The following is a 26,335-nucleotide window of genomic DNA, read 5'->3' as shown; positions in this document are numbered from 1 at the left end:
CCCGGTCTCTCACCTTGCAGAGTGCATTCTTGTGAGCTGGTGCCCTGTCAGGCAGTGATGGAGCTAGTAGACTGACTCTCTGTGGGCGCGCTCTGCTGGTGCTTTTCGTACCCATTCCTCTCTCTTCCGTTGGTGGTCGTCGACCACTGGGGGCGTGTGGCACTCTTTTCTCGATTGTAGTAGCGGCAGACAGCTGGTAAGGAGAGCTTAGAGCTTACTTTTCTCACCATCGACTACTCTTCTCCACGTGTGGCCTCTTCCTTCAGGCCAAGTACTGGCAGGCTGATGAGCAGACCCTTTTTGGGGGTTGGCATTCTTCTTTGAGGTTGCATTTGTAGGCTTTGCTGCTTTGTGGTTTTGCTCCAATTGTTTTCACTGCTTTGGTTGGACAGTATTTCACTCATCATTTTCAATAAACATTTGCTTGTTTAAAACACATTTTCAAACCACCTGCGTCAAATTAAACTTGTAATATAAAAAATGCACAAATATGTAAAGAGTATCAAGGTTATATAGTGCCATCTTGCTGTTCTGGTGACATTTACAATCTGCTTGACGTTTGGCTTGTGGACTGTTATATTGCCAGAATCTCTTGATGGAAATTTAGTATACTATTGCACGTTTACCTTGTGTGCTGTCTCTGTCTATGGGAGAAGGCTGTAGGCAGTTAGGTCAGGAGCAAAGGGCTGTCATAGGTCCTCCACTAATAGCAATTGTACATGGCTGAATGCAAACACACCCGCTATGCAGTGATGCAGGCGTTTGGTGTATGAAAGGTTGGTAATGTGGCCACATTATGCAAACAGTTTTTGCTTCACATAGCCAGGTTTGCTATACAGGTGGGTTCAGGGCCTGGCTCTTTGCAGCAGCGGGTTGCCTCATTAGTGGGTGATTCCATCCTCTGCTATATACAGTCAAGGCCTGTGTGCAATCTTTGTTGGTTTCATAAGTGGAGTGGAAGGTGTATCATCCAAAACATCACTGAATAAAACTTTGTTAAGGGTAGGCTATGTCTTCTTCTGCTCACAACTCTTTGACATTTATTTAAACAGCTCAGATTTTCACTAAAAGAAGTAGTTAACAACTCGTGACCTTACTCATGACATTACCGGTGATATCATAAATGACATCATTAATGTCATTATCTCTGACATTTTAAATTACTTTATTGGCCATGTAAAAGTAATTAAACGTGGATTACATTTATTGCAGCTCTTAAATCTGTGTCTAACTATATCTGTGTAGTGCAAATAATGGGTTGTTACTGTTTCTGAAGGGAAAATACATTACTGATGTTGGAGGCAAAAACGTACAGGTAGAAAGAAAATTAATTGTGACAGCGGGTGGAATGCAATGGGAGAAATGCACCAGAAGAAACACATTTGGTGTAGCAAAAATAATGTGACTGCTCTTTAATTTGAACATTTGAGCCCCCAATTAATTGTGAAATTACAGGTTCAAAATGTGTCTTTTTAGCTCAAATCTTATTTATCCAGTCTACTTAGAAGAAAAACAAAAGGCTAAGAAGAGTGTGCTGGAACTAGAACTCATGAGTTGTCAGCCAGATGGGAAGCAATTCACGTTTTGAGCCAAGTGATGCTAAATGTAACTGATGGCAGTGTAGGTGTCCTAGATGATGTGAGCTTTTCAGACTCCACTAACAGTCTTCACTCTTCTGTACCAAAAAGCGGTTCCCCGTGTGGTCAAGGCCTGATCCTTACAGTAAAGTCTACATTGAAGTACCTGTAGTACCACGTGCTTTTTCACGATCCCAATTAGTCAGTAACCTGTCGGTTCGAGGAAGATTTTTTTATTAGCTTTTTATGGTAAACAAAAATACAGTCACAAATCCCCGGGCTGAGACGTTTATTAATAAAGCAAAACTGATTTGCAGTATAGTGGCTCCCCAACTCACAGAGGCCCCCCCAAAAAATGATGAATATATTCCCTCTTAGGTCTGGTGCAGGGAGGGGGGCGGGCCCTGGCACATGTACATGCGTGATAACTGGAAGGGTTAAATCTTTAAGCAATTCGAACAATTTGTCGAGGGGAAGGACATTGGAGGGAGCTGCCAGACATCCAGCATTTGTTCATAAAGCCACCGTCTTCGGTCCCTGTCACTAAATTCCAACAGTGCTTACTGGAGGGAGAGCACCTCTGGGCCACTTCCACCATCGGGGCCACCAGCGCAGCCATATGCTAACATAGAACTCAACCATCCCCCACTTCCCCTCTGTCTTCCCCCAGGCACTCAACCATCATGCACCACAACTCCAAGTCCCTCACTGCATTGTCATCTGTGCGTACCTTTTTAAGCCTACATTCTTCAGCCACTACCCACTCTAGTAGGTATGTTCTCCACTTGTCCTGTATGGGCAGTGCCGAACGTGCCCAGTGAATAGTGATACAATGCCTGCCAAGTAGTAATCCCTCTGGGCAAACTTATATCACATCTTCCTACCCTCACCCGGGGGCAGCAAAAGGCCCAGTAGACAATGGCGTATCATCAGCTCTGCCCTGACTCCTGTTATCAGTGTCACCTACCTCAGCACCACCACCCAGAAGGCTTTCAGTTTTCTGGATCCCCATGTAACATCAATGAAATCAGCAGGGGTCACAGCGCAACATGCACAACCTGCCGACCATGTCCGATGAAGCCTGTGTAGCCATTCTGATACCAGGCAGGCCCTATGGAGGTAAAACAACTGTCAGCTTAAACCGAGAATTACTGGTTGTTTCTTGCACCTATGTCCTAGCACGCTTCCCTTTTCTGTCTGTGAGTGGGACGTCAAGGTTACCATTCCATCAGTCGAGGGCAGATGTTACGTCTTTGTCATCTATATTCCTTCAGGGCCTCATACAACTGGGAAAAAAGGCCCCTGCTCGAGCCCAGGTAGAGCATTACTGTCAGAACATGGGATTCGGGGGACCCGAACCATATTTCGCAGACCGTACGAGACACACTTGCGTACTGTCAAAATTGCCCTTGTCCTACTCCAAAGAGTGTCCCTGCTTCTGCCAGCATCACAAAAGAATCATTGAATAGCAGGTCACCCACACTCTAACAGCGTCCATCTACCTACTGCAATACATCCATTGAGGTGAGGATTCAGAGGAAGAGCTGCAGCCACCATATGGTAAGAAGATTCGTGTCCGGCGCACGCCTCAGCACATGAGACCATTTTTTCCCATGCCTGTGCGACCTTGGTCACTATGAAGGGAGTGCCTTCCGGCACCCTGTGACCCACCTTAAGTAGTTTAGGAAGGTCTTTTTTTGATACCAGTCCCTCCAAGTGTTTCTTCTGCCAATTAGGTCCATCAGCACACCACAGCACTAGATGAGTCTGCCACACAGTACAGCTGGGGATCCAGGAGCCTCAATCCACCCTCTACTAGGTCTAGTTTGATGATTTCCAGTCTGACCCTGCTGTGTTTTCCTGCACACACTAAGGGCGCTGACTTTCTTTTTCTCTGCCTGAACAAGGAGTTCAGAAGGAGGCCACAAACAGAGTTTGGCATAGTATGTAGACACCTCGGCAGCAATACCAGCTCACTAACTGCCACTCTGCCCATGATGGACAGCAGCAGAGTGTTTCAGAACTTAACTGAGGCAGTGAGAACTTCCACAACTCGTCCTATATTAAACTCATACTGCAGTTTTTGTTAATTTGTTATCTCCATCCCCTGGTAGCGGAATTGCATCCTCTCACAGGGTAATCCCACCTAAGAGAGTTCAGTCACCTCTCGGTGACCCAAAGACACCAGGGGAAAGAGCATCATCTTGTGCCTGTTGACTGCAGGCGTGCTACTCTCCCAAAGTCAGCCATCAGGTACAAGAGGCACGGCACCGATCTTTACAGGTCAGTCACATATAGAAGGGTTTCATACATTAACATTACATTCCTCAAGTGCTCCAGCAACGGTTCCATGACCAGTGCAATGAGAAGAGGGGACAGTGGGCATCCCTGCCTTACTCCTCTCTCTATGCTAAAATGTTCTGATACCACCTGTCCAGTACGTACCCTCGCCCTGGGTTCCTTATATAAGAGGCACAACCAGGACAAGTACCCCGGCCCCAACCCCATTCTCCACAGCACTCCCCACAGATACTCCAAGGAGAAAGTATCAAAAGCTTTCTCAATGTCTAGGGCAACCAGCGCTGCTTCATCTGCCATGCCCAGGGTGGCATGCATTACATGAGAAAGCTGCCGTAGGTTTATATGGATGCCCCCTTCTGGCATAAATCCACACTGGTCATTGTGTACTAGGTGCGTGCAGCTCAAATGCTTCGCAAGTGCTTCCAAAAGCAATTTAACATCCACATTAAGCATGGACAGCAGCAGTTATGATCCAAGATCCCTCTTATCTTTACCTGGCTTCAGAAGCACGACTATGAAAGCTTTTTACATGTGTGCTGGTAGGGTACCACTTGCTTTTGCTTCCTGGAGAGTTTCCAGGAGCCGAGGGAGTAAATCAGCAGAATATGTCGGGTAATACTCTACCGTGAGGTTGTCTGGTCCTGGACACTTCCCGCGAGCCATTTCTCAGAGGACCTCCTGTAATTCTTCCAGTTGTATTTCCTCTTCTGGGCTTTCCCTCTGAACCACCAGCAATCTGAAGACCATGACCCCATTCAGAAAATGCCTCCAGTCTGTGCTCTGCATTCCTCAAAGGGGCACATAAACCCATGCCAGATGGTCTTGCAACATTAAATTAATCGCTGCCTGCCCCACCATTATCTCGCAGTCTGTCTGGATAAGGAAAAGGATCATTGGTGGGGGCCACTCACATTTAAGGAGCCAGGCTAACAGTCGTCCAGAGTGGTCCCTCTTCCTATGTAATCTCTGTAAGTATTCCCTCCGTACATGGCAGTCTAGCCTGTTCCAGATGCCCGCTACCCTTCTGTGTGCCTCCGCAAACATTGCTCCCCCCACCTGTCCCACAGTCTGGCTCTGCATTTGAGTCAGGATGACCTCCTGAAATTCCTGTTCAAAGTTTCGTTCTAGTGCCATAAACCTTACTGAGGCTCTCACCCCTCACATCAACCTTTAAAGCTCCTCACTCCATTCCACAAGGCTCCCGAGCATTCCAGTTGCTGTCAAAGTAGCACTATAATGTCAATTGCATATGTAATTTTTATTCAGGGTCTCTCAGACACTCCGGCCAAAGTCTCCATAGGGGAATGCTTGGTCTATGTCCCCCAGCCTGCACTCCAGCAGGCAGAGAGTGTGGTCTGACAGAAAGTGCACCTGTTATCTCCCTCTCTGAACATTTAGTGCACTATCAGCATATAACAGAAACTGGTCAAATTGACTGTGGGCTCAGTGCATGGGCATATAGCAAGAGAATTCCCTAGCAGTTGGTTTAAGTTCCCTCCATATGTTCAAGCACTGCAGTTTGGTCATAGCCTTCTGTAGCCTTGACGCCATGTTCGGATTTGTTCCCAGTCTGGACGGGTGCCTCTCCATGCATCCATACAGGATAGAGTTAAAATCCCTAGTGCAGGCCATGGACACCCCCACATATGGTAGGAGTAAAGTCTCTAGCACCTCAAAAAAGTCACCATCATCTGTCTTAGGGGTATATACATGTTAAGAAGGCATAATTCCACAACATCCAGCAAGCCATCATTGTCTGCCTTGTGACTGTGCTGCTGAAACAGGACCCCAGGTGCTACCCAAATGGAGGCGCCTAGGGTAGGACGAGTATGAAGAGGAGCACAGTGCCCCCCCTCCCCACTTTTCATGCAATTTTTGCACTTCCCCATCCATTATATATGTGTCCTGCAGCAGCACAATGTGGATCCCCACCTGCTTCATGTACCACTTAAAAAACGAGTTCAGACGCCTTACATGCCATGTGAGAAAGTGTGAGGGGCCTTCAGTCAGGAATAATAGTGATGACACATCATTGTCCCACTCTCCCAGGCCCCCGCCCACCCGCCCCTCCAACCACCTCACACCACACCTCCCGCGAGAAGAGGAACTACCACATGCCTAAATAAAAAAAACTGTACCCAACAAACATTCACCCAGCCCCTCCCCAGGTAAACACTTCGAAATGTAACTTAAGTCTCCCCAACCATATCGTACCAACCCATTCTTATATGAAACTGCTAACTCTCGTGACTATATCAATATGCTACAGAATCCTACTCCTCTACTCAACTGCTTGACTATATCCCAAGGGTGAGGTGTGTCCCTAAGTTAACCAGTAGCAACCCAAGCCACAATCTAACCCCTAAGGCGTTCCTACGGTTCTCGCACACTCACCCCATAAAATGCAGTCACTAATGCACTCAAAAACAGGGTAGGGGGGCTCTAATTGTGGCCCGAGCCCATCAATGGGTCTTGTCCCTATGTACCTGCCTCACGTCTACAAAAAATATTGTCCCCATGCATGACCCAACAAGTCTAAAGTCTGAACTGTTAGTGTTGCAGAGCCTATGCCAACAATGTATAGAACCGTATCTGCAGTTTGCTCAACTCAGAAAGAGGCCTCCTCACCTCCCCAGGCCTGACATCTTGTTCCCCGTAGACAGATAGCATCAGGTTGGCTCAGTTAGTAAGATTAAGTTCTGCTCCACCCCAGGAACCTGCGTATCATCCACCAAGTCTGAAGTACTTCCAGCGGAGTCAATGGAAGTGACCGATTCCACCAGTGTCCTGGTCTCCTCCCCTTCCTGATGCTGTTGTTCGAGGTCTAATACGGAATCCCAGCAAACCATCACCTTTGTGCTGGAAGGGGAGCTCTGCCTTCATTTACTTCGTTCCTCACTACTGATCCAGTCCATCATCCGCACCTAGTCCCTTCTCGGGAGCCCCCTTGGTCAGAGCTGGGATTTGCCCATCACCCTTGGTTTCTAACCAGCCCCAGACACCATCAGCTTTGTGAAAAAGTGTGAACAGCCATCTTATATCACTTTTAGTTTAGCCGGGTGGAGCAACATATTTTTAAGGCCCAGTCCTTTCAACTTCTTCTTAACGCCACTAAATGTCTGCCTCTGTTGCTGGACAGTTTGTGTATAGTCTGGGAATATGCTTATGACCTGGTTCTCGAAAGAGGGTTCCCCCTTCTGCCATACATCCTGTAAAATAGCATCCCAGCCTCTAATAGCTGTCGGGTGCTTCTGGCTATGGCTGCTGGGCCCACACCACCACATACATCTGTGACAGGTTTGCATCTGGGAATTACGCCATAATGCAACCCTCCAGGAACAGCTCTGGTGTGTTGCCTTCGGCCTTTCAATTACATCTGTGGGACTGAACGTCTGTTTACTGTGATTGCATCTCCAGTCTCTGTGACTGAGCCTCAAGTGCAACCATCCTGGCCATCAGCGTCGCCAGCTCCTCTTTCAATTTAGACACTTGTTCTGTTTCACCAGACCTCTCAGCTACCTTATGGACATCTTTCGCAGCATATTAATGTCCAGTGCAATGGCTTCAATCTTTGCTTGTACTGTTGCACTTGAAGCCTCAATAGCTGCAAGGATCTGGGCCCCTGTTGGACCCTGTGGGACCTGCAATTCCCATTATCATCCACTGGCAGGCCCCCTCCTGCGCAAGAGACTGTAAATTGGTCAATTCCTATTTACTGCGCACTCAGAGGTGCTATGTCTTAACCCTTTGTGACCATCAGCCCACCGTACTTGAGGATTCAGGCTTTTAGACGAGGGGCATGCTTAAAATCCACAGGAGATAACCACAGCCAGCATAGAACAGAAGTCTGTTAAATATATTCAGATAGGCTATCTGTGGTCCAGTTCAGGGTATAGTTGCCCCCGGACCTTGTCCTTGCAGAAGTCAACCATGTGGGACTGTTCACTAGTGGGATGGTGGGGGATAAGGTGGCTCAGTGGGCCCCTCGGTAACTCTGGATGACCTCCTTTTCCCCAAACACAGTACCCCACAAAAGGGGCTCTCCTGCACTTCGCTGGAGGGTTCCCCTCTCCTCTGTCCTCAAGCTTGTGACAAATACCTCATGTTCAACCTGGGACAATGCCACAGGGCCTGACTGGCCTCATCTCAAGCCCACTAGGGTCCCGCAGCATTCCACTGCCGGTCACAGACACATATCGCCGCTCCTCAACGTGAGGGTGGGGCACTGTAGAACAAATGTGTGGCAATCAAGGCTCATGGGCACCGCAGTCCGGGCCGTCCGTGTGCCGGATTCCCACCCAGGCTGCTTGTCTCATGGCTCTGTCAACCACTGTACAGCCATAAAGTAGTCAAATCCATTATCCAGGCTCCCTGCTGCCATCACAGAATGTAAGCCACAGGCACTGAGTTTCCCCCAACAGGGAAACCAAAGCACTGCCAGGTCTCCCAACCTTCAGAGTGTGTGGTCCCAAAGGCAGAGTGGGACCCAGCAATTCAACTCCCAATGATTAAAATGGCACGGGGGAATAAGCTGGGTCTCCCCTTGGACCTCAAATATTGGTCGACCTGACGCGGGGTACACCGCTCTAATTCAACAAAGTTTGGGCTCCGTGCGTTCTGTATATTTCAGTAAATGTTCCCCTCCGCCAACTCCGCTGACCCTTCAGGCCACTGCCTGTCCACTCAATTGTCCTGCTGTCCCAGAGGCCCTCCCATAACCCTAGCCCTTAGAGTCCCAGTACTGTTCTCTGCCACAAATAAATATCAGTTGGAAGGAGAGGGCAACAGTTAGAAATTGGGTCTTTAGTTGGCAGTTAGTTTCCACCCTGTCCAAGTAGGGATCCTCACTCTAGTCAGGGTAAAGGAGATACACAGCTCAGATAACCCCTTCTCACCCCCTTGGTAGCTTTGCACAAGCAGTCAGGCTTATCTAAAAAGGCAATGTGTAAAGTCTTTGCACAAACACATACACTGACGCAGTGAAAACACCACGAAAGAACTCCACACCAATTTACAAAAATAGCCAGTATTTATCTAAATCAAATGACAAATCTCCAAAATACACAAGAAAATATATCAAACTTTAAAGTAAAAGACTCTTAATCCATTAGAATCAATGGATGCATTGTTTTAGCACAAGGTACCTGGTATGCATAAAAAATAGAGCTGCAAGGGTGACGGTGCATCAGAAAAGCAAGAGATGTGTCAATTACTTATTCACAAGTGAGGCCGTGCATCAATTCTTTCCTCGCATGGTAAACGATGAATCAATTCTTTTCTTGCAGGGAAACGGATGTGCCGGTATCCGGGCCGGCAGCCTTGGGTCCATGCAGTGATTTTGAAGGTTTTGATACCCAGGGACAATGCGTGGAAACTCCAGATGCATGGCGCAGTGAAGTCGCGCTGAGGTGGGGGTGCATTGATTACTGCAGCACTGAGGCAAGCACTGCGTCAATTTTACAGCCGCAATGCAGGTGCTACGCCAATTTTTCTGCCACTCGGCTCTGGTGCATGGATCTTCACTCAGGTTCTTCCAGCTTGTTCTTCCAGGGGCCCATGGAATGGATGTGGCACCACTTGGCAAGTCAGGGGGTCTCAGCAAGAGAGCCCAGGTGCTGGCAGGTGAAGTCTTTGATGTCCCTGAGACTTCATATCTGGAGGCAAGCTCAATCCAAGCCAGCGTAGAAACTTCACAAAGAGTATACACGGCAAAGTCCAGTCTTTGTCCTCTCTAAGGCAAAAGCAGCAACTGTAGACCAACCCAGCACAGCACACACATCAAAGGGGCAGTACTCCTCATCACAGCTCTTCAGCTCTTCTCCTTGGCAGGTTCCTCTTGATCCAGCAGTGTTCTACAAGTCTGGGTTTTGGACTTTTGGCCTTACGCAGGGTCATCCCTAGTCTTTTTGCCTCCTTCCTCCTGGTTTTTCTGACCTCTCGCTGTTGGCTCTAGGACTCTGAGCACTTTATCACTGCTGACCAGTGCTAAAGTGCAGTTGCTCTCCCATCTAAAGTTGGTATGATTGGCTTATACCTAATTGGCATATTTAATTTACCTATAAGTCCCTTGTACAGTGGTATCTCTATACCCAGGGCCTGTAAATTAAATACTACTAGTGGGCCTGCAGCACTGCTTGCGCCACCCACTGAAGTAGACTCTCGAAACCGGTCTCAGGCCTGCTAGCGCAGGGCCTGTGTGTGCAGTTTTCTGCCACAGGGACCTGGCTTCTAAACTTACTTGCCAGGGCCAGAACTCCCCTTTTACTACATGTAAGTCACCCCTAAGGTACGCCCTAGCTAGCCCTATGGGCAGGGTGCCATGTATGTAGAAAGGCAGGACATGTGCCATATTGCATGGCCTGTCCTAGTAGTGACAAACAGCCTAACTTGGTGTCTCACTGCTGTGAGTGCTGCCTTCTCATATGATTGCATTAGAAATGCCCTGCCTTATGTGTAAGGGGTATTGTCTGATTTATGAGGGGTAGCGTAGGCATGTTTGGTATGGTTGTGATGGTGATAATAAATGCTGCTTACTGGTGTGGGTGTATTTTTTATTACTATCACAGAAATGCCACTTCTAGAAAGTGCGCATTTATCTGTGCTTATGACTCTCGTGTTTTGCAGCTTGACTCCAATCCACGTCTGGGCAGAGTGACAGTTGGGGCTTTGTGCATACTTTTCAGACAGCCTGTACACAGGGAGGGTGGAGGTGTCACAGAGGTGCATCTGCATACTGAATAGTCTTCCTGGGCTGAGAGAAGGGAGAGGCGGGGCACACCTACATTTGTAAAGGCTGTGCCCTGGCCTCACACAATAGGGTCGTTAACCCCCCACTAATGTTTGGAGCCTGTGCTGAAAGAAGATAGGGGGCACTCCCAGAACCAGTTGTAACTGGCTGGAACCTCCTCTCCCTACCATTGTAAAACACTGTAAGAACTGACTATAAGTACAGTTCCTGCTTCATTTTTCCCAGGGGCAGGGTGCCGTGGCCCCTGACCCCTGTAACTTTTCCCTGCACAAGGAGTGCTGCCTTGATATCCCCTTTGCGCTGAGAGAGCGCTCTTCTGTGCCCTCAGGCACTTCGAGGCACCTGTTTCATGCTGGAATCACCGCCGCAACCTGGGCTATAAGTATGGCCTTAGCGCTTTGAAAAGTGCTTCCTGGATGGCCCCCAGTAATCCCGGTCCCCGGAGGGGCCCGTCAATAATATAGAGGAGGTGCGTGCCGCCCTCTTATCCACAAAAGGATGTCTGAGGCCCCCATTTTGCGCATAGGAGCGCCGGGGGCCCCATTGTTCATCCTCTATGCACTGGAGGTGCCTTCATCAAGCCAGGTACTGTTAAAGGAACAATATATAGAACATAAGTTCTTATTAGAGACTTCTCCTGATTTATATATTGCCTACCTGTTTTTGATGGTGTGTCATATACATCTGCAAATGTTCCTTTTATGGGCATGACTTGCTAATATGTTTCCCTAACTTGCCATTTGTTTTCTAATGTTCCTACTATGGGCGTTTTATGATATTCTTATGACAAGTGTTCTAATGTGATAACGTGTTTCCTAACTACTGCTTATGTTGCAGAATATTAAGTAACCTGTGTGTTATGTGTGACTACTGCTAGTTTGCAGAGTAACTAATGTGTAACGTTCTGACAACTGCTAAGGTAGCAGGATAGTACTGATATGTTTGGTCTGATAATTGCGTTGTGTACAATATAGTATATTTTCATATAATCTGGTGTTGTGTTTCCTTTGTGGTGGGGATATTGCGCCACATGTGTGTGTGTGTTGTGCAAACGCTTTACACATTGCCTCCGGGTTAAGCCTGACTGCTCGTGCCAAGCTACCAAGGGGGTGAGCAGGGGTTATCTTGGACGTGTAACTCCCTTGCCCTGACTAGAGTGGGTGGGTTCTGCCTGGCTGAGGTGCATACACTAGCCAACCAGAAACCCCATTTCTAACACTGGGGTTTTGGGTCCACTACTTTTACTCATTTCTGCCTTTGAAATAGGTAAACCTCAAAGGAAAGTCTTTGTAGTGCACAAGATGCCTCCTCTTCCTTGCTCTGCCCCCACACTCTAGGGGGTTGGAGACTGTATTGTTAGGGGACAACACAGCCCTTTCAAGTGAAGGTCACAGCTCCTCCCTCCCACTCTAGCCCACGAAGACTCATCAGGAAATGCAGGACACAGTTTCCTTTGTGTTACTGTTGAGAGTGAATTCACAAACAGCCCAACTGTCACTCTGACCCAGATATATGTTGAGCAGCCAAGCAGAGGCACAGAATGGTTAAGCAAGAAAATGCCCACTTTCTAAAAGTGGCATTTCCAATCAGACAATCTAAAAAACAACTTTAGAAAAATATGTATTTTTAAATTGTGAGTTCAGAGACCCCAAACTCCAAATGTCTATCTGCTCCCAATGAGAAACTGCACTTAAAAGATATTTAAAGGCAATCCCCACCTTAGCTTGTGGGAGAAATAGGCCATGCAATAGTGAAAAACAAATTTGCAATATTTCACTATCAGCACATGCAACACAAACCAGTTCATGTCCTACCTTTAAAATACACTGCACCCTGCTTATGGGGCTAACTAGGGCATACCTTAGGGGTGACGTTCATGTAGTAAAAGGGAAAGTTTGGGCCTGGCAAGTAGGTACACATGCAAGGTTAAATTGGTGTAAAACGTCACACACAGACACTCCAATGGCAGGTCTGAGACATGTTTACAGGGCTACTAATGTGGGTGGCACAATCATTGCTGCAGGTCCACTAGTAGCATTTGATTTACAGATCCTTGGCGCCCTCTAGTGCATTTTACTTGGGACTTACTAGTAAATCAAATATGCCAATCAGGGATAATCAAATCACAATTTACGCAGGGAGCACTTTAGCACTGGTCAACAATGGTAAAGTGCCCGGACCACTAAAAACAGCTAAAACAAAATCCAGCAAACAGTCTAAAATACAGGAAGCAGGGGCAAAAAAGACAGTGGAAACCATGCCAAGGATGCCAGATCTAACAACCAACACTCTGCCCCCTCCACCACCTCTTCTACCTTCCTTGGCCTGCTTCAAGTTGCACAAGTCCTTGGCAGGCCTGGAGACAGTCTAGGTCTCCAACTGTGACGTCCAGCCTGGCCAGGGCTAGCAGGAGATTGTCAGCTCCTCAATGCCTCCAAGGATCACGGGGGCCAAGCAGGTGGTTCAAAGCACACTTGGTGCTTCCTGTCTCAAGATACAGGCTCAGCGGGCCCCCTGGGACAGCAGGATGAGGAAGAATTAATTGAGCAGGCCGGGATCTCCTGCTCAGTGCCACCAGTCGGCCATCTTGCCAGCCGCCCCCCCATTCGGGGAAGATTTAAGAAGAGTTCCAACCTTCCTTAGTGTGATGAAAACCAATTGCCTCAGACCTTTTGATATCCCCTTAAAATGTCCCCACCCTAAATAACATTGCCAGACCATCCATTAAATGAAAGCTGATTATCTCATCAACCTCCTCCTCACTCCACTGCCTCACAGCAAAGATTATAAACATATAATCTAAATCATTGGAGCTGAGTAATACATTTTCCCGCCATGGATCCGAAAGAGTTGTGTTGCCATTCTACTTGATTACAGTACTCATGAACTCACTTTCTCTTGTGAACAGAATTTTCTGGGAAATATTAGCCTCCATTGGGTAAAACGCAAATATACCCACATAGTATTTCCGAAAGCTTTGTATTAGACAACTACTTGCTACAATATTACACTGTCACTGTCCACAGTTACAGTTGTTCCATGCACCTGAATTTCAGAAAGGAACACCACACACCAATCTCTCACCCTTAAAAATGGGCTAGACAGACCACTTATTGTTCCCTTTCATAATTCTTACCGTATTGCACCATGCTAACCTTGAGATGGAAATAGATAAATCTAGAGGCCACAATCACATAGACTACTACCATTTTGAAAGCCAAGATACTGGCCTTTAATATGCTAAAGCGTGCAATTGCACCTTTGTATCAGGGTACACTCTCTCTAGTTCAGTGTCCTGTTTTTTCATTCTCCAAGATTGCGGCGGTGATGGTTTTCACTCCCTAGGCTTGCAGTGCGGGTCACATACAGCGGAGACTCAGAAAAAGGCAGTTTGCACAGACACAGAGCAAAAGTAATATGTTCACATTTGTGCACGACAGTGTTTGCCTACGGTAGCACATTAAAGTCAGATCGAGTGCCACTCACGTTCCTTGTTTTTGTATGCTTTCTGGCGCATCTACAGCTGAGAAGCAGAATTTTCGAAAAATCATGACTCAAAGACTCACACAAGTCAAATAAGGAGATGCCGAATGAAGAGAAGGAGACGAAATAATACCACATGTATAGTTGCCATTTTCCTGAGTGCATTTGACCCTCTGACGTGTGCTGACTAAAATTAAACCAGTGAGAGAAAAGGAATTGCTATAATATCATTCAATTCCGTTTTTTGTAGAACAACAATATGCTAAATCTCCAAAATGGGAATATTAAACATGATTAGCCTGACTTTTCCATTAAATAGATGAGATATATGTTACAAACAAGACACTATATCACTTTTATTTAGCAAGATACATAGCTGAACACTAATTGCATTGCATGAATAGTGTGCATGAAAAGTAGTTATTCTGCAAAAGTCCTCAGGTCCTTAAATTAAAATAGACATTAGGAACATTTTTTTTGCCCTTGTATCTTACGGATATTTCTTACTGTGATTATCTTTTTAGCATGAATATAAAAAAGATTTTGAGGCAACCAAAGGGAACTTTCATTTTGCCATAGATACAGCAGAACACATTCATCACAAAGAAAATGCAGTGCTCCAGAGTCAGGTAAACCAAACATGTATTTGCAATGACATTGTAAATTTTACAGGAAACGTTTAGGTCATTTATGTAAAACTAACTTTCTCTCTTTGTTAATGTATGTGAAAAATCTTAACTCGGAATATCAAATAGATTTTTGCATGGTACACATTGTTTTGCTGTAGCTTCAATGTGTAAAGCACTCTTAGGGGCATATTTATCCTTGTTTTTCACTGAATATGCGTCTTTTTTTTAAACGCAAATGTGGTGCAAAACAAGCTCCATATTTATACTTTGACCCTAGACCCACCTAGCACCAAATTTATGGAGTTAAAGTCATTTTTTGGACATGGAAACCTTCTTTGCGTCAATGAGATGCAAAGTAGGCGTACCCGTGTAAAAATGACTCTATGGCCTTAGCGCCATATTTATTCCCCTGTGCTAAAATCATGCATTGGGGGAGGAAGAGGGGTCAAATAATGGTGCAAAACTTGCTTTGCACCATTATTTAACATCTGGGTCAGGGCAGGCATTAGGGGACCTGTGGGCCTATTTTCATGGTGTAACACCATGGAATAAGCCCACAGGTGCCCTCCCCAGGCCTGAGGGACATCCTCACCCACACCAGTGGGACAGCAGAGGATGGGGTACCCCATCCCAGAAAGGTATAGGTAAGTACAGGTAAGTATTTTTATTTTTTTTAAAGTGCCACTGGGGGCCCTGAAGTGGGTCCCCCTACATGGCACTGGGTGCAATGGACATGCCCAGGGCATCCTGGTCCACTGTGCTGGCCATTGGGGTGGTCAGTATGGCTCCTGTCTTTTCTAAGACAGGAGTCTTGTGGTATGCATGATTTTGTGTCAGAAAATGATGTTCGGCTTGTTAGGATCATTTTTTTTTACTCTAACCTGCCTAACATCATTTTTTGGTGCGAAACCCCCATCTTCCATATCGCCAACCCCACCCGGCTAACGTCTTTTATTTTTTTTACGCTAGCCTACCCTTTGCACCGGCTTGCACTATTCCATAAATATGGTTCCCAGCTGGTGCTCAGAAATAGTGCAAGCCGGTGCTAAACATTTTGGTGCAAAACTGTGTTGGTGCCGTTTTGCACCAAAAAGTATAAATCAGGGCCTAAGAGTAGTATGAGTTATTTGTTCAACCTGATATTTCAAATACTCTGGGTTTAACTGCAATGTCTTATAAAAGACTAACCATAAGTAAAAATGCACTATGATACAATGTATATATTATCAAGGTCTAATCGATTGTGCATGCTGCAAAGTAAAAGTATTGAGCATTGTTTTCCACACACAGAAGTATGTTTCTTTGTTGAATGACTTTGAAGCAAATTCAACTAAACATTGAAATCTTTACTGGATTCTGAATGAAACACTCTTATATTGCTCATACTAAACCTTCTATAATTATATATGATTAAGTTGTAAAATTTAAACATCGGAATCTCTGATCTACAAAATGAATATTGTGTTGTCTTTCTGAATGGCTTATTAGTAATTGAAAGAGTCTTAATGCCTTTTCCTTAGCAAAAAGAATTGGAATCGGTGCTTCACCTAGTATTTTCTTTTTTAGCCCTCTCTGTGGTAGAGGCAATGTATATATTTTTGCTCCCTTCTTTCATTATCTTGCATTAAGTCAGATACTAGGTGAAATAATCTGTGTCAATGTTTCTATAACACGAGATAGGCCCTAGGGCTTCAGCAAATACTGTGGCAATAGTCTCTGAAATATGTGTGTTTTCTCAGTTAATTGGGAGCACACTAGCAGGAAAATGTCTGCTTTGCTGAAGTGACTACCTTCACCATTTCTGCGGATTATATGAATGTTGAACTGTTGGAAAATAGATTGGCAAACCATGTGTCATGGTGTTTGGAGAAGGCCTTACCCTTTATGACAGCTGTTTCTTAGCTTTGACACGGACCAAACTGAGGCAAACAAATTCAAGCGAGTGCACCCTTGGTTCAGCTTTAGGAGCTTGTTAGAATTAGGGTCTCTAGTTGGCAGTTGGTTTTCACCCTGTCCAAGTAGGGACCCTTCTTCTAGTCAAGATAAGAGAGATACCTGCTCAGATAACCCTTGCTCACCCCCTTGGTAGCTTTGCACGAGCAGTCAGGCTTACTCAGAAGCAATGTGTAAAGCATTTGCACATAACACACAATAATAAATGAAGATACTACAAAAGGACACCACACCAGTTTTAGAACAATAGCCAATATTTATCTATATAAAACAAGACCAAATATGATAAAAATCCACCATACAGTAATAAATATATGAATTCTGCAAGATTTGCTCAAAAATACAGTTCCTTAAAGTCGATAGCTCCACCTGGGGCTATCATGGAGTTGTGATCAACAAAACAAACAGTTCAGGTCAGCCGCGACATCACGGGCCAGCTACGGTGTTGAGAAGACCGGCAAACAGTACCTTTGGAATGGCAGGGCATCGTGATGGTCGCAGTGAGCTCCAAAGAGTGGCATTGCTGGCATCACTGGCGTTGCGGAGTCAGTTCTGGAGTCAGTGCAGGAGTCGTCAGGCCCTTGAAGTCACATGCCTTGCGGATCGAACGCCGGGATGATGAAGACAGGAGCTCTGGTGTGGATGGCGTCAGGACTGTGGTGTGAAGCGGGACGATGCGACGTGCGGTGCCCACAGGTCACAGTGCAGGCAGCTTCTCAGTGACAGCGTCCAGCGGTGTCAGTGAGACCAGGGCTGGGGTGTGAAGCAGGGCGGTGCAATGTGCAGTGTTACCAGGTAACAGTGCAGACAGTGGCGTTGTCATCGCTGAAGTGCTGTCATCAGTCGACCCAAGCCAGCGTTGCAGGATGGTGCTTCGTGACCCTCACGAGTAGTGTCCACAGGCCATTGTGCGGGCAGGATGCCTGGTGACGACACTGGAGTCGATGGTGCTGGAGTCGGTGGACCGGGGCTGCAGTGCGGGACGGGACTGTGCTTTGTGTCCTTCCTGAGCAGTGTCCACAGGCCATGGTGCAGGCAGCAGTGCCAGTGTCAACAGGAGTGGCGTCGTTGGGCAGACGATGCCGGAGTGCAGGGCCCAAAGGTCACGGTGCGAGCAGCAACTCGGTGAAGTCATCCGATGACGGCGTCGGTGAAACCAGGGTCGCGGTGCGAAGCGGGGCAGTGTAGCTCGGTGCAACGTCGGCAGGTCACGGTGCAGGCCAGTGGCATCGTTGGCGGAGTCGCAGTGGTTTCTCCTCTTGAACAGCACAAAAGTCGCAGTTCCCAGTGCTGCAGGTCAAGGAAACTGAAGTCTTTGGTATCCTTGAGAATTTCACAGGAGGCTAGCTTGACTCCAAGCCCTTGGAGAACTTTCTCAAGCAGGACACACAGCAAAGATCCCCTTTGCACTTTTTTCAGGCAGAAGTAGCAACTGAAGGCCAGTCCAGCAAAGCAACACAGCAGAGGAACAGTACTCCTCCTCCAGCTCTTCTCCTTGGCCTGGGTTCCTCTTGATTCCAGAAAGATTCTAAAAGTCTGCGGTTTTGGGTCTTCTTCGTATACCCCTTTCTGCCTTTGAAGTTGGCAAACTTCAAAGCAAAGTCTCAAGTGCTTGCAAGGCCCTTCCTTGTCCAGGCCAGGCCCCAGACACACACCAGGGGGTTGTAAACCGCATTGTGTGAGGGCAGGCACAGTCCTTTAAGGTGTAAGTGACCACTCCTCCCTCCACTCTAACCCAGATGGCTTATCAGGATATGCAGGCTACACCTCAGCTCCCTTTGTGTCACTGTCTAGAGGAGAGGTGTGAACAGCCCAACTGTCAAACTGACCCAGAAGGGTAATCCACAAACAGGCAGAGTCACAGAATTGTTTAAGCAAGAAAATGCCTACTTTCTAAAAGTAGCATTTTCAAACTCACAATCTAAAAACCAGCTTCACTAAAAGATATATTTTTAAATTGTGGGTTCAGAGACCCCAAACTCCATATTTCTATCTGCCCTCAAAGGGAATCTGTGCTTTAAAGTTATTTAAAGACAGTCCCCATGTTAACCTATGGCGGATAGGCCTTGCAACAGTGAAACCCAAGTTTGGAAGTATTTCACTGTTAGGACATATATAACACACCAGTACAGTCCTACCTTTTAAATACTCTGCACCCTGCCCATGGGGCTACCTAGGGCCTATCTTAGGGGTGCCTTACATGTACCATAAGGGAAGGTTTGGGCCTGGTAAGTGAGTACCCTTGCCAGGTCGAATTGGCAGTTTAAAACTGCACACACAGACACTGCGGTTATGTGGGTGGCACAATCAGTGCTCTAGGCCCACTAGTATCATTTGATTTGCAGGCCCTGGGCACCTCTAGTGCACTTTACTAGGGGCTTACCAGTAAATCAAATAGGCCGATCATGGATAATCCAATCAACAGTACAATTTACGCAGAGAGCATATGCACTTTAGCACTGTTTAGCAGTGGTAAAGTGCCCAGAGTCCTCAAGCCCACAAAACCTGGTCAGAAAAATTAGGAGGAAAGAGACAAAAAGATTGGGGATGACCCGGCAAAAAGGCCTAGGTGCAACAGTGCTAGGCTGGGATAACCCATTTTAAAAAGCATTTTCAAGTTCATGCAGCTTTAAAGACCCAGACTCCCCTCGGAGGGTTCTACCCTCAAAAGAAGGACTTGGACATTTTAAGTAAGTGGACAGTGCATTGGAATTCATATTGATAATGAGTGCAATGTATATTTTATTATTTTATAGTTATTTAGAAAATGAGACCAGAAAATGAAAAAAAACAAAGAAAATTGCACATTATATTGCTGTTAGAAATGGGGTTTTTAGTTGGCTAGAGTATGTACCTAAGCCAGGCAGACCCCACCCACTCTAGTGAGGGAAAAGGAGTTACACACCCAAGATAACACCTGTTCAACCCCTTGATAGCTTGGCACGAGCAGTCAGGCCTATCCCAGAGGCAACGTGTAAAGCATATGCATAACACACACAACACACATGAAGCACTATCCCCACCACTAAAGAAACACCACACCAAGTTATATAAAAATAAACTGTATTGTACACAACATCATTAGACCAAACACAACATGTCAGTAATACCCTGCTACCCAAGCAGTAGTAGTAGTATTACATAGTACTGTTACTCTGCAGAAATCAACAGTAGTCACATATAACACACAGGTTACTCATTATTCCTCAATATAAGCAATAGTTAGGAAAAAACATTACTATAGAAATGTACTTGTCATAAAATGTATCATAAATGCCCATAACAGGAACATTAGGAAATACATGGTAAGTCATAAACACAAATCAGCATACATGTCCCTAACAGGAACATTAGCAAGCATATGGCACATCATAAAAAGAAACAGGTTAGCATAACATTTACAGCATGCCCATAAAGGGAACATTAAAAAAGTATTTGGCCAGTTTCAGGAAACATATCAGCCTAAAAAGGCCCCAAATTATTATGTTATTACCCAAAGTACCTGTCTTTATATGTTGGAGGCACCTCTAGTGCCACGAAGAAAGGGGGGCCCCCAGCGCACCTCAGTGCTTAAGCGGGGGCTGCTTGGTGATTGGGGGCGTGGCACACACCCACTCTGTTTTTATACAGGGGGCCCTCCTGAAGCCTGCACCCAAACCGGGAGCTTATAACTTCTGTAGCCCCCCTCCCCAGGCCATTGCTGGCCCTCCCAAAGGAGGGAGGCAGAGCCAAAAACCGATCAAGTGGGCCAGGCGGTGCAAGGGGCCTCCGATGAGACCTCCTCCTTCCCCTGCGACCTAGCAAAGATGCGGGACCAGTGGGGCACGGGAGCCTCAGATGTGGCCTCCTCCCACCCGTCCACACGATTCCCAATCTGGTGCGCAAGTCAATAGCAGTCAGCCTGGGCCGCATCGGTGAACAGGCACCACAGTGGATGCCAGTGTGTGCCCCGGGGGTCCCTCCCTCAGTGTTCCTCACACAGGGGGCACCACCAGGAGCACGGTTGCTCCACTCCTCAGCTCCCGGTGCCACAGGGGGCACACAACACTGCACGCTTCGGACACGCGTCGTCCAACAAACTGCCTGGGTTGTGGCAGTGCTTTTCCTGCCCAACAGAGCATAGGAAGCACTTTCAAGGTGCTCCATCAATAAAACAGAAAGCTCTCCAGGTGCTTTGGCAGGTTTGAAGAAGGCTCTCTCAAGGTGCTTTAGGATAATAAAGTACATCACTTCTCATGTGCTTTAGCACTGGAATTCCAAAGGTTGCGGAGGCAGGCGCCACAGCACCTAGCCTCTGGGACACCAAGGTGGAGCACAGGGTTGCAGGGCCCAGCAGCAGGCCAGCACAAAGGGGATGCAGTGAGTGGGAGTTCCTTCTAGTGACCCACAGGTCACAGGGCAGCACAGCAGCAATCCTGGTGAGTCTCTCTAGCAGCATTCTGTGTCCAGTTCCAAGTATGTTTCAGTGTCTCCCAATGTGGGGAAAAATCCCCTGTACTTACCCTCAGTTTTGCAAAGGTTTAACAAAGAGGGTGAGAGGAGGTTCCAACCAGTTACAACTTGTTCCAGGAGTGTCCCCTCTCTCCTCCAGCACAGGCTCCAGACATCAGTTGGGGGTAAACAAGCCCTTTGTGTGAGGCCAGGACACAGCCTTTACAGATACAAGTGTGCCCCGCCTCCCCTTCTCTCAGCCCAGGAAGACCATTCAATATGCAGATGCACCTCTGTGACACCTCCACCCTACCTGTGTACTAGCTGTCTGAAAAGTATGCACAAAGCCCAACTGTCACTCTGCCCAGACGTGGATTGGAGTCAAGCTGCAAAACACCAGAGTCATAAGCACAGAGAAATGCTTACTTTCTAGAAGTGGCATTTCTGTAATGATAATAAAAAAATCCACCTACTCCAGTAGGCAGCATTTCTCACTACCATTACAACCATACCAAACATGCCTACGCTACCCCTCATAAATCAGACAATACCCCCTAGACATAAGGCAGCGCATTTCCAATGCAATCCTATGAAAAGGCAGCACTCACAGCAGTGAGAAAACAAATGGGATGTTTTTCACTACCAGGACAAGCCACCCAACCAGGCACATGTCCTGCCTTCTACATAGATAGCATCCTGCCCTTAGGGCTAGCTAGGGCCTACCTTAGCAATGACTTACATGTATTAAAAGGGGAGTCGTGGGTCTGGCAAGTAAATTTAGATGCCAGGTCCCTGTGGCAGAAAACTGTGCACGCAGGCCCTACACTAGCAGACCTAAGACAGGTTTGAGAGGCTACTTCTGTGGGAGGTGCAAGCAGCGCTGCAGGCCTAATAGTAGCACTTAACCCCTTCGCTGCTAGACCTTTTCTCCCTCAGGTGCCAGGCTTTTGTTTGGCTCTCTGGGGAGTGTGCGCTTAGGCCCTCATAACTTATTGTCCACATAAGCTACCCACTCCACATTTGCATCCTTTTTTTCCAACGTCCTAGGGATTCTAGAGTTCCCCTGCAGGAGACCAAGAAATTCAAGAAATTCGCCAAAATATAGCAAAACTTAGTTTTTTTTTACAAAAAATGGGAAAAAAGGGCTGCAGAAGAAGGCTAGTTTTTTTTTTCCCTGAAAATGCACCAATAAAGGGTTTGCATTGCTAAAATCACCAGCTTACCAGCTTACAGGAATAGGCAGACTTGAATCAGAAAACTAAATTTTTCAACACAATTTTGGCATTTTACTGGGACATACTCCATTTTTACTTTTTTTTGTGCTTTCAGCCTCCTTCCAGTTAGTGACAGAAATGGGCATGAAACCAATTCTGGATCCTGGACAGCTAAACATTTGTGAAAAGTAGACACAATTCTGAATTCAGCAAGGGGTCATTTGTGTAGATCCTACAAGGTTATCCTACAGAAAATACCATCTGAAATAAAAAAAAAAATCAAATTGAGGTGAAACAGAACATTCTCTCCACGTTTTACTCTGAATCTTTTACCTGTGATGTCATATTTTCAAAAGCAATATACCGTTACGTCTGCTGGACTCTTGTGGTTGCGGGGGTATATAGAGCTTGTAGGTTCATCAAGACCCCTAGGTAGCCAGAGCCCATAAAGGAGCTGCACCTTGCAATTGGTTTTGATTGTATACTGGGTATACAACAAATAATTTGGTGAAATATAAAGAGTGAAAAATAGGTTTCCATGGAAACCTCTGTATTTCCAAAATGGGCACAAGAGAAGGTGTTGAGAAGCAGTGGTTATTTTCACATCTCTGAATTCCGGGGTCCCCATACTAGCATGTGAATTACAGGGTGTTGGACTTTTGCTTATGCAGGGTCATCCCCAGTCTTTTTCGCCTCCTGCCTCCTATTTTTTTCTGACATGTTGCTGTTGGCTTTCCAACTCTGAGCACTTTACCACTGCTAACCAGTGCTAAAGTGCATATGCTCTCCTGTTTAAATTGTATGTAAGTGGTTTATCCATGATTGGCATATTTGATTTACTAGTAAGTCCCTAGTAAGGTGCACTAGAGGTGCCAGGGCCTGTAAATCAAATGCTACTAGTGGGCCTGCAGCACTGGTTGTGCCACCCACATAAGTAGCTCTGTAATCATGTCTCAGACCTGCCACTGCAGTGTCTGTGTGTGTATTCTTACACTGTAAATTCGACTTGGCAAGTGTACCCACTTGCCAGGCCTAAACCTTCCCTTTTCTTACATGTAAGGCACCCCTAAGGTAGGCCCTAGGTAGCCCCAAGGGCAGGGTGCAGTGTATGGATAAGGTAGGACATATAGTAATGTGGTTTATATGTCCTGACAGTGAAATACTGCCAATTTCGTTTTCACTGTTGCAAGGTCTGTCTCTCTCTCATAGGATAATATGGGGGCTACCTTTAAATATGATTAAAGTGTAGATTCCCCTAGAGAGTAGATGGACATGTGGAGTTTGGGATCCCTGAACTCACAATTTAAAAATACATCTTTTAGTAAAGTTGATTTTAAGATTGTGCGTTTGGAAATGCCACTTTTAGAAAGTGAGCATTTTCTTGCTTAAACCATTCTGTGACTCTGCCTGGTTTGTGGATTCCCTGTCTGGGTCAGTTTGACAGTTGGGTTGTTTTTCACCTCACACCAGACAGTGACACAAAGGGAGCTGGGGTGTGATCTGCATTTCCTGATTAGCCATCTCTGCTAGAAGGGAGGGGTGGAGTGGTCACTCTCATCTGAAAGGACTGTGCCTGCCTCTGACAATGCTGTCTCCAGCCCCCTGGTGTGTGTCTGAGGCCTTGCCTGGGCAAGGCAGGATTTCACCAGAAGGTGTGAGTCCCCTTTGAAGGAAGGTGACTTCAAAGACTAAAATGGGTATAAGAAGGGCACCCAAACTTACAAACTTCAGAAACACTTCTGGAACCAAGAGGAACCTCTGCCTGGAGAAGAGCTGATAGCTGAGGAAAACGTGCTGCCCTGCCTGTGACTGTGCTTTGTGGAGCTTTCCTGCAGTGCTGCTTCTGCCAGAGTAAGAGGGCAAAGACTGGACTTTGTGTGCCTTCCATCTTGAAGAAGAAATCTCCAAGGGCTTGATGTAGAGCTTGCCTCCTGTTGTTGAAGTCTCAGGGATAGCAAAGACTTCTTCCTGCCAGCACCTGGAGTCTCTGGAGAGACCCCTACTCTGCTCTGTGGTGCCCTTCCAGTTCCTGGGACCCTAAAAGGAGAGGCTGGCAGCCTAAGGACAAAAATACACGCACCGAGCGCCGTGCGGAGAAAAGATCGACGCGAATCCGATCGCGGCTGAGAAAACGACGCGACGCCGGTTCCGCAGCTGAGAAACGACGCCGCAGGAAACGCGACCGAAAAACCGACGCCCGGAGCAGGAGAAACGACGCGCAGCATCGCTGACGGAGGCTGAGAGATCGCACCCTGCGCCGCGGGACTTTCGGATCGTCGTGTGGCTGGCTTTTTCAACGCGCACCGCCGTGCCGAGTTGTTTTCGACGCACACAGCCGTGCAGGGTTACTTTCGACGCACACCGCCCGTGCGGGGTTATTTTTGACGCAAACCAGGTACATTTTCACGCTAGCAGCGCTAGTGTGGTGTTACAACTACCTAAAGACTCTTTTTATTTTAAACCTTTAAAAAATCATAACTTGACTTGTGTATGTTGGATTTTTGTCGTTTTGGTCTTGTTTTGTCTAGATAAATATTTCCTATTTTTTCTAAACTGGTGTTGTGTCATTTTGTAGTGTTTTCATTAAGTTACTGTGTGTGTTGGTACAAATACTTTACGCCCAGCACTCTGAGGTTAAGCCTACTGCTCTGCCAAGCTACCAAGGGGGTAAGCAGGGGTTAGCTGAGGGTGATTCTCTTTTATCCTAACTAGAGTGAGGGTCCTTGCTTGAACAGGGGGTAACCTGACTGTCAACCAGAGACCCCATTTCTAACATTGGTGACCAGCGGTCGGGATTGGACTTGTATTTGTACTTGACATACAGTAATTAAGTGTACACTACTGTTTTGATCTCAGACCACTACGTGACCACATACTACTTGTTTGGTGATCTTTTGATTTTTCTCTTAAGGACTCTTTTTATTCTACTTCCATGATTTTGCTGATCCCTTAACTGATTCTTTTTTCATTGGGAAATTATTTTCTGCCTTTGGAACTTTGCACTTGTGACCATCATGTCTCAATCTGGAGATGCAACAGCTGGAGCTGTGTTTGAAATGGAGAAACTGAAGGAGTACTCAGTTGCTCAATTGAAACAGTTCCTTAAAGATCTTGACTGTCCCACTGAGAGCTCCACCAGGGAGGGGGAGCTGCAACAGGCACAGAGGGCTTGGGTGACAATCAAGAAGGCTGGAGGGCACACAGAGGAGGAGAATATGGGTGGGGAAGTGCAGAGGATACACAGTGGTGTAGTGGAGGAACCTGTTACGCCTGGGGGGAGGGTCCCCAGGAGGGATGGCAGGGTGTCACCCAAGGGTCTGACTCCTGAAGAGTTACAGGACAGACAGGCAGAGAGGGAGTACCAATGGGAGCTGAAAAAGCTCGATTGGGAGTTGGAAGAAAGGAGGAGGAACTTAGAGATTAAAAAAATGATTTATGCTTACGAGCTTAAATTGAAAGAGCTGGAAGTCATGAGGGCTGAGTCCAGCTGGAATGGTGGCAGCAACAATTATATATCCAGTGATGCTGCAGAAGTGCACATGCCCAGAGAGGTGGTGCCCTACTTGAAGGAGGGAGTTAACACACGCCAGGAGGTTCAGGGGTATGAGGTAGCTCCAGTGATGCACAGGGTCCCTGAGGTGGATTGGGGAACTGGCATGGGGAGTCATATTCCTACTGGTGGGAGGGACACTCTACTGACTCTAGGTGAGAGTGACAGGGAGAGGGGTTCCCCCCAGGTAGAAGTCCTGGTTATGGAGTGTGAAAACACCCCAGAAGAGTGTGGGTTGAGTGTCAGGGACAGTCAGGTACTGTCTCACCAGTCTCAGGAGGGTGATGTGGGGTGCTTTTTCAAAGCAGAGTCACTGGATGGTTGGGTGAAGGGTACTTTGGTTAATTCATGTGAGGGGCTGAGTGATGTAATTGCTGGAGAGCATATGTCTAGTCCTTATTTTCCAGAGCTATGCCAACACCAGGTGGAGTGTGAGTTCTCTGACCCCA

At 46.7% G+C, this 26,335-nt stretch overlaps 1 protein-coding gene across 8 annotated transcripts in view; it reads left to right on the top strand.

Moving 5' to 3' along the window:
- Positions 1-26,335, top strand: part of NEBL (nebulette) — a 743,048-nt gene that overhangs the window by 488,958 nt on the left and 227,755 nt on the right. For 5 of the 8 annotated variants that reach the window (XM_069211783.1, XM_069211782.1, XM_069211780.1 and 2 more), the window contains one exon: positions 14,634-14,738. The exons of the other annotated variants lie outside the window; for them this stretch is intronic. In XM_069211783.1, the coding sequence (XP_069067884.1) occupies positions 14,634-14,738 (105 nt within the window). The remainder of the gene's footprint in view (positions 1-14,633; positions 14,739-26,335) is intronic. 8 annotated transcript variants of the gene reach the window in all.

The sequence above is a fragment of the Pleurodeles waltl genome, chromosome 10 (assembly GCF_031143425.1).
Source record: "Pleurodeles waltl isolate 20211129_DDA chromosome 10, aPleWal1.hap1.20221129, whole genome shotgun sequence".
NCBI lineage: Eukaryota > Metazoa > Chordata > Amphibia > Caudata > Salamandridae > Pleurodeles > Pleurodeles waltl.
The sequence above is the reverse complement of the archived record's forward strand: the minus strand, read 5'-3'. Positions and strand labels throughout refer to the sequence as shown.